Source organism: Styela clava, chromosome 2, assembly GCF_964204865.1.
Source record: "Styela clava chromosome 2, kaStyClav1.hap1.2, whole genome shotgun sequence".
NCBI classification, from domain to species: Eukaryota; Metazoa; Chordata; class Ascidiacea; order Stolidobranchia; family Styelidae; genus Styela; species Styela clava.
This window is the reverse complement of record NC_135251.1, coordinates 28,894,772-28,903,515: the sequence shown is the minus strand read 5'-3', so window position 1 is coordinate 28,903,515 and position 8,744 is coordinate 28,894,772. Positions and strand designations below refer to the sequence as shown.

The 8,744-nt window shown below is 34.8% G+C and overlaps 1 protein-coding gene across 3 annotated transcripts; it reads left to right on the top strand.

The window, feature by feature from the left end:
* Nucleotides 1-220: 220 nt before the first annotated feature.
* Nucleotides 221-6,438, top strand: LOC120336667 (uncharacterized). Of its 3 annotated transcripts, XR_005568850.2 has the most exons (7): nucleotides 1,308-1,487; nucleotides 1,697-1,795; nucleotides 2,012-2,200; nucleotides 2,482-2,578; nucleotides 3,433-3,651; nucleotides 4,776-5,101; nucleotides 5,279-6,438. XR_005568850.2 is itself a non-coding variant. In XM_039404399.2 (6 exons), the coding sequence occupies exons 1-6, from the start codon at nucleotides 1,475-1,477 to the stop codon at nucleotides 4,800-4,802; spliced, it is 531 nt and encodes a 176-aa protein (XP_039260333.1). In that variant the 5' UTR covers nucleotides 221-1,474; the 3' UTR covers nucleotides 4,803-6,438. The 3 variants fall into 3 exon arrangements, 2 of the variants coding, with proteins under 2 accessions (XP_039260333.1, XP_039260332.1); XM_039404399.2 differs by having other exon boundaries at nucleotides 221-1,487; nucleotides 3,433-3,538; nucleotides 4,776-6,438; XM_039404398.2 differs by having other exon boundaries at nucleotides 4,776-6,438.
* Nucleotides 6,439-8,744: the final 2,306 nt, after the last annotated feature.

The following is an 8,744-nucleotide window of genomic DNA, read 5'->3' as shown; positions in this document are numbered from 1 at the left end:
CTTTTAAAAATGTGAAAGGTTGTTGTACTGTTTAAATACAAACTACAATATTATGTTGAAGGCAGAGTACATCTAAAAAACTTCACAATTTTTTTTTTCATTTAACGTATTTCTTGGCAGAAACTGGACAACAAGTCATTTATGGGACTTTCCGAGAAATAACGTGACCCGAGTAAGCCAACAACTCAAAAAATGACGTAGAAAATATATGATTAATAACAAAATATGAAAATACGATAAACCACATTTCAATGGTCAGGACATTCGAGAGTTGCTTTGAAAACAGTACGAAACTAAAAATTACGTCATGCCCGAATGAATCCGAAGACTATAAAATGGGCAATATTTAAGTTCTGGCTACTTCAAAAAATACTATCAAGCACTTGCTAAGTTCGGCGAGGCATGCACAATCTGCGGAACGAAGAAAACGTGACTTTACTGTTTAAACGTATTATTCTTTAATTAAGTATAGTATATCGTGCAAAGTGTAATTTTACTTGAGTTGCACGAGGACACTTGCCGATTGAATATTTTAAGTGTTAGTCAAACAAACTGAAGAAGTACTTACACATGAGATTGTAAATCTAAAAAGGATGCCATTGCAATTTTTACAAAGATCTCAAGTACAGGACACAGAACTGTCTATGTAGGAGACTCAGCCATTGCAATTGTAATTTATGTGATAGTTGAGATTCACAAGGTTCGATACTGAACACGTGTTCAACCGAGCAATTCAATCAATCTGCAGAAAATCATTGCCATAGATTAACTTTGATTCTAGAGTTCAATCGAGGTGAACCCATTACGTGCATTTATAGCGATGCAATTTCAAGGTCAGCTTAATATTTAATTCTTGAATTATTTGCATACTTGTCCTGACGAATTTGCTTTAAAAATATCAGCTAGGCCCAAAGTTCGATATCATACAAATCTTTGTATAGCTGTGGAACAATGGATCACCTCTTAGCAAGTAGTATTACGAAAGCATTCACTGAATTCAAGGTGATGTAACTGCTTCGTTCAATTGTTGCTTTCTCCGGCGTGAGTTGCGTATGAACCGGGCCAGATTTATGCCGTAATTTTTTGTACTGAATACGCAGAAATGCCGTACCTCGTGAAGCATTTTTGTCGCCAGCGTAATTTTCAAATGACGGCAACGTCGCTCGAGGGAAATTGTCTACAGTAGAGAATATTTTCGCTACCTATTAGCTTTAGGTCAATTTAATAATCGAGAAAAAATTACGTAGTTTCTTTCGTTTTTCGGAAGCCTTAAAAATCTCGTTCGTCGCATCAGTTTCCACAGATTAAGTCGCGGCGGTGGAGTGCGGAGAGTTTAAATGAATACTGTATCTAGAAGCACGTGTTTCCTATATGGGGATAGTTTCACAACCTCTTATTTGTTATTTTCAGATCAACATAGTGAGATATATTTATTATTTTTATATTATCTTTATTAAAAAAAGAAGCCATCGATATGAACTGTGCAGGTGAGTGGTATATCCTGGAATAACCTAGAAATTGTCAATTTTCCAAACAATATAAGTAAATGCGTCCAAATACTGACATTCTTTACTGTTTTAACATTTTGCAATAGAGCATACTTTTTATTTTTAGGGCATTATGTTATTTAATTAAAAAAAGTCGCCTATTTTACTAAAATTCTATATCGCTTGAATTTACTATTTTATTTCAACAGGTATATTTCCAGTATTTCTCGTGTTGAGCCTATACGCGAAATCATGCTTTTCGTGCTTAAGTGATGACGATTGTAGTTATGGAGGTGAATGTGATAAAAGTGAGTTATTAACTTTATATTGAACATTAGTTTCGTTGTCATGAGTAAGAATTTCAACATAATCCGATCAGACGTACGTACAGATGGTTGAGATGTCCCAAGATAACAAGGTGGTTACCATGGGATATATCTAACATATTCATAATAGTTTCTTCACTTTAAATTAATAAAAAAAAATGTTTTGTTTATATCTTCATTCATGCATTTTTTTAACAGTTCTGCAAAGGTGCACGTGCAACTTGGCGTGTAACAGGTTCACGAAACCCAAACTGGTATGTGCTGGCAAGAAAATGCCTCAAACGGAATGCAAAGCATTGAACGTGGCATGTGAGCAACAGAAAAATATCGTGTTATCCCCGTTTGACCTTACAGTATTTCGAAAGACGGGGAATTGCAAAAAGATGGGTAAGATGAGTCAGGTCTTCTTATTTCTCTATATAAAGTTCCAAGTATGGACTGCGCTTCAGGGCGCGATTTATTCATGTCTCCTAATTGGCCGAAAAAACGTTTATGATAGAAACATTCATTACATCATTGCATATATAACTTTGGCATTCATTCCTCTACAAAATCTAGTAGAATGCTGAAGAATCATGAATCTTCAGTGAAAAATAGTATTCAACTTTTTATGCCGAATGTTATGACAACAAGTTCAATCCTGTTATAATATTATTATTTATCAACAGTCACTGGATCAATAGAAGAATTTTGCGAAGATCAAACGATTTGTAGCGGTAACGGAATATGTTTAATACGGGTCGGTCAAATCCAGCCATATTGCAGGTAATAATGCACATTTTATAATAATACAAAAAAAAAAAACTTGTTCAGATGTTGAAGCATTTCCAATAAATAGCATCTAGCGCGGCAAATTTGTCTAATCTTGTTTCGACTTCAATTTCCTAATTTTATAATCAGATTGCTCGTGAAATCTAACCAAATGACATTAAATAGCGTTTGAAGTTTCCGTGCGAGTATTGTATAAAGTGGAAAGAAAAATCCAGAAATGTTCAGATTTACAGGAAAAAGGTCGACGTTGGCTTATTCAGTATTTGTATGTTCTTCGTAACTTGAGATTATGTAGTCAATAACAACATACTCATAAATCAATTACGAAACATAATATGTTAAAATTGCAATAAAACATAAATGGTATTTATGTTTTATGTCATCAAATACATTACAATTGGTCGAATTAAGATAAAAACATTATAAACATAAAACTGTATCTACGAAATCATCAGCACCTTACTAAAAAATATTTCAAAGACTAGCGGCTTTCAATCTGGGCGCAGTTCGTGAGATCACGCGAGTACATATTGTGAAACAAATATACGAAAACAACAAGTCCCACTTTCATCTCTAATTATTGGATAGCCAGCGTCTCAGTGCTTTTGGTATTTGTTTGTTTACATTTTCATTGGAGTATCAATACGACTTTGTACGCTGAGCCTCCAGGGTACATATTGTTCGTTTTTGCTCGACGAAAGTGGTCAATGGCGCTGCTTGCGATTGGATGTTAGGATGTCAATAACACAACCCTTTGAACGTTATATTGAAGATGGCCACAGTTTTTCATCTAAATTGCTTCTTTTCCGGAAAATAAATATTCATGCCATAATGGTTTCGTTTTACAGATGCGTTGAAAATTATAGCGGAGACAGATGTCACATAAAAAGCCCTAAACTTATGCCCGTGGCAGATGGGGACGACACAGACACGGATGGCCATCAAGGCAACACGGTAGGCACGGGCCATTCGCGAAGCATGTACTACATTGATCCTGCCCCTTATGTTGCTGCTGCATTCGGGACCTGTGCAATCGCTGCATGTATTCTCTTCTATTTGCGCAGGAGGTAATTAACATTCTTTTCTTACTCTTCGGACACTTCCTAGTAGGATTATATGAGAAAATTTTGAGTTCTTGTTGGTCATCGACGATTCATTTTCAACTAACAAGATTGTAGGTCCTGTACAGCACAAGAGTACGCATACGAATTTAGTAACATTACTCAGGGTAGCATATATTTTTTTACTTTGAAAAACGATTTAGAATGTACGACGTTGTTGGTTGTCTTTTATATCGAGTAACTTCAACATAAGTTTAACGTTTCAATTTCTGCGACATGCCTTTACACATAAAACTTTTTCACATATTTCAATAATGAAATAAGTGGTCATCGATTTCGAAATACTTTATTCTTACTAATAATCAAGTAACTATCAAAAGCAATTCTGCAATTTAAATATTTAGTTTAGCCAATACTGTACAAAGCTACTACTAGCTACACGATTATAATAGATGAAACGCTAACAACGTATAAGTTTAGACTCAACACAGCATTAAGTTTCGTAAGCACAAATCGTCTACCAGCTGTATGGTTAAATGCCCATGTTAAAAAGGTCAGATATTTGAGGTTTACCAAGCAGAAAACTACATTTATATTACCACTTATGACGGATCATTTATGTTCGGATTGAAGATTAAAGAGTCCTGACTATTGATATAGCCGCCAAAAAATCCCAAAAGTATAGATTTCCCAAAGCTCTAAATGAGATAATACATTTTCGAATCTTTTTCTTACAAAATTTTGAAAATAGCGTGGTGTGGGAATCTGTTTTATTGTAAAGCCAAAAGCTGTTCTGGGGATATTTTAAAAATAATTCCAATAATCTTAATCTTAAATTTATTTTGGTGACTGGTATTCCGCCCAGGTAATATTGCAAAAATATAACCTTGGTAATATTCGTTACAGCTTGCTGTAAAATTGTACATTCTTTTGATTTGTGTGCCATCGTTCTTAGTTTAAGTGTCAGTCTATGACCCACGGATTGGTTCCTATTTTACACTTCCTATCGAAGCGATTTTACTATGTAAAATAATTTACGAGGTCGTGCTGATGACGTCATGTAACGTGGTAAAAGTCGGTTTGTTTGTTTGCATAGAATTCACAAATATCATGATGTTTATTTTCTTCAGGTCGGTAAATTCCACCGAGGTCAATAAACGTGAAGACGTAGAAAGTGACGTATACTCGATGAGGGAAGCTAAACAGTCCACACCGATTGTCGTCGATATCCGACAAACAGAGGGAGAAAAATTGGGGAAAGTTGCTGACGTCGATAGCAAATAACAACCCAGTCCAAACGCTTGCGGAAGACTCAACTGACTGCGGAATAGCCATAATTACTTTTATTGGTTTTATTGGTCTGGTGTCTTGAAACGGCGATGCGCAATGACGAGACTAAAGTATATTTCAGCAAAACCAGCATGCAATCGTTGCAAAAAGAATGGATAAACTAATGGTAAGTTTGGATAAACTAAGAAAATCACGATACCAATCAATATGAATGACAATATACCTTCTAGAAGTTTCACATCTGATTACAAGGTTGGAATACGACTGAACGCCATGCGGCGCACCTAACAATTTTCTGTAAAAACCAAGACTAGACAAAAATACCGCATTATTGTTTCGTCAGAAATCAAAGCTCATTTCTCAAGAATGCAATCATTAGAATAATACACGTAACAATTTCGTGTGCTGGAAGCAGATGTTGTCAGATATATTCGTTACGAAAGTGTGAATTCATAGCGGTGGAAAATCACGCATTTTACGTTTCTGGAAAGGATATACAAAACCAACAACTATGATCCAGGATTAAAATACTCTTGTATTGGAAATATATCATTGATGACAAGTTAAGATGGAGTGTTCCGTTCTGCTGAATATAGCGGTCGAAACTTAGGTGGATGTAAAAAACCCGGGCCAAATACGTGTTCCGAAAATTTATTTGTCAGAGACGGAGTTATCTGGAACCGCTAAGCATTGCTTCTGACAATTAGGTGTTTACCTTCAAATTTATAGAATGCTTTAAGTTCGTTTTGCAGACCATGTTTTGATAAAAAGCATGCAAAATTTATAATCGGATTACTACGTGAATGACAAGTCAAGTTTATTTTTTCCAACTAGTATAATAAAAATCGATCTTCCCCAAAATATGAGAAATAAGATAATTACGAAATATTAATGGGGATGCATCAAAAATTTTTCGAATGTTTCGAATATTCAGTTTATTTTAAAGAGTGTAGTAAAATGAGTAATGCTCAAATATATGGGCACGAAAGCCGAAACAAAGTGGTAAGGGTATGTAGTAGTACCCATACACTTCGTGTTTAAAAACACAACACTTGTTGTGATTACTCTATCTTACTCTTACTTGATTGATAGTAGAAAATGTGATGCCTAATGAGCAAGACAATAATTTACCAAATGCCATAAGCAGATGTCATCCAAACATTAACACAAACCAACAAACTTATCTTTAATTTGGGGTTACGCGAGACCAACTTCCTATTTTTTCTCCTTGACTTTGGCTCCGTATGAGTATTATACAAGAATGATGCAGGAATAAAAATGACTATACTATGTGATTCAAGACTATTAAATTGCATCGTATAAATAAACTTATGTAAATTTTTGTGGTGCACAAGAATGCTGCTAATCTTGTATACATATATATAAAGATATCTATCATACATTCCTATTATGAAATTGATTATTTACATTATTTTCTTTTCAATTTACAATCATAAATTGTATTTTATTTATTCTTGCCAAAATACACTGTGCTTTTCTAAATATTTTTGATCGATCGAGTGCTTTTAGAGTAAAATACACTATTTTTCTTGTTGGTTAATATACAAATCGTGGTCAGTCAGAGACACACAAGTACAAAAAAGATAATATATATTTATTGCTGGCAATATCGCGCTACAAGGCTAATGCGATCTATTTACCAAGATTGTTTGAGGCCATTCAGTTTTTGAAAGAATACAAAAATATGTTATTTAGTTTTTGTGTTAGTTTTCTCTGCTGTTCGTTATTGGTAGAAAGATTAGTTTATACGTCAAAACCACATGTGCCACTTTTGAGGATTAATCATGCCTAGTATATACAAAATGGAGCCTCTATCATTATAAACAGACGATTCGAGTTGAACAAGAAAGTGTCTATTCTATACTATAGCAACGTGGGCAAACCACGACTCGTGAGAGATTTATTGCGGCTTTCCTCGCTAGCAATAATTGTTATTCAAATTCAACTAAGAGAACTGTATCAGTTTATATTCTGAATTTATTAGAAATCTTAAATTAGTCAGAGTTTTCATCTTACGTCACAATGGTCAAATATTTGTTGCTGGCGGTATGCGTGATAGATAGAATTCACATATTCGGGGGAGAGGACAGCCGATATGGCGGTTTAATCTTATGTAAGTATATATATATTAGATTCTTATCCGATTCCTAAATTTTCGATTCCGATTCTGAATCTGGATTCCTCGACATATCCTACCGAGAAAACATACCCTATTAAGGAATACCATATGAAATCAAACAAGAGAGTTATATTCAAATATATGGACGGGCAAGGAGGCCAAAACTAAGTAGTATGGGTATCCAATCTGTCACAGAAGACAAAATCGCACAAAATAAAAGAATCCCTCAGAACCCACAGAGATTTTATAAATAAATTAAATAAAAGCCTTTTAGCGTAATATATATAATATATATATATATATATATATAGTGAAGTTTGCGGCGTCGTATCTCAACATAGTAGTAAAGCAGTTTAAACATATATGTGGAAGGATTGTCTCAAAACGTTACACATTGTTTGCAATCCAGGTTTTAACCTCGAGAATCGATTCCAATGCATCAGAATCGATTCTAGTCGATGCCGCAAAGAATCGCTTCTGTAATCGAATCCGGACTCGACTCCGCCATCCCTAGTCATATGGCGAACAGCGGCATATTGTCCGGTTAGCAGTCAATGTCGGATATGGGATTAGTTTACCAGTTATTTGTTTTCGGATGCATGGACTTGATGGTGGAAGAAGCCGTAACCGACCAGCAGTTACGTGGACCACTCTACGGAGGCGAGGACTCCAACAATCCTCTCGCACATAATTAGCCTCATGGCAGAAATTTATGATATCATTTGGCAATAAACACTCATACTGACTGTAATTTTGTTAAAAAAATATTGCTGATGTTGTCGCAGTCTTGGATCCCAACAACACGGAGCGAGTAATAGTCCGAACGCCGGTTTCGCGTCGCACTACACAAAGGCGCATCTTCCAAATTGGTACTAATGTAACAGTTACAATGTAAAATGATTTAATGAGCTCTGATATTGATAATTTCAAAAATTATGCGTCTCTCCCATATTTCTGACTTGCTGCATGCGGCTCTTATACTAAAAATTTTTGCCCACCTCTAGTCTATATAATCCTTTCATATCGAAATTCTTCCGTCTGGAAGAAGTCTAATCCAACATATGTGATTGCAATATTAACACTAAAATAATCACCCGGTAATATGGCTTTGGATAAAAACAGTAAATCTTAATTTATATTTTTGTTGACTTACATACCAATAGAAGTTGCGTGACGATATTCGATTGGGATGAGCAAGAATTCTGGCATAAAGCTATGTCATAATGTCGGATGCAGTTACATGCCGGATTACCACTCCCAGGAACCATTTTTTTAACAAATATATATATTTTATTTGATATATGAATATTCCTAAATTTCCCTACTAATGGTTTAATTCGTGATTAACTTTGAGTAATGAATATATTATCTCAAGAAATGTTTTCATCTTATGGTTTTCTTGCTCTCAAGAGAATATACTTAGAAAATAGGAGATACGAAACGATTTTAACCGCAATGTCAACAACATTCTCGACGACGATACTTCACATTCGAATTCAGCAACCAGTTAATCCCAGAGATTGTATCGATATAGACCTCATTTTCAAATCAATTTGTGTTTACAAAATATTAACATGGTTTCGAATGTCTCACATCGTATCGTTAGACAAAGTTGATGAATGGATATGTTGGCCTTGCTTACATTTTAGGGTCAAATTTTGTAAACATG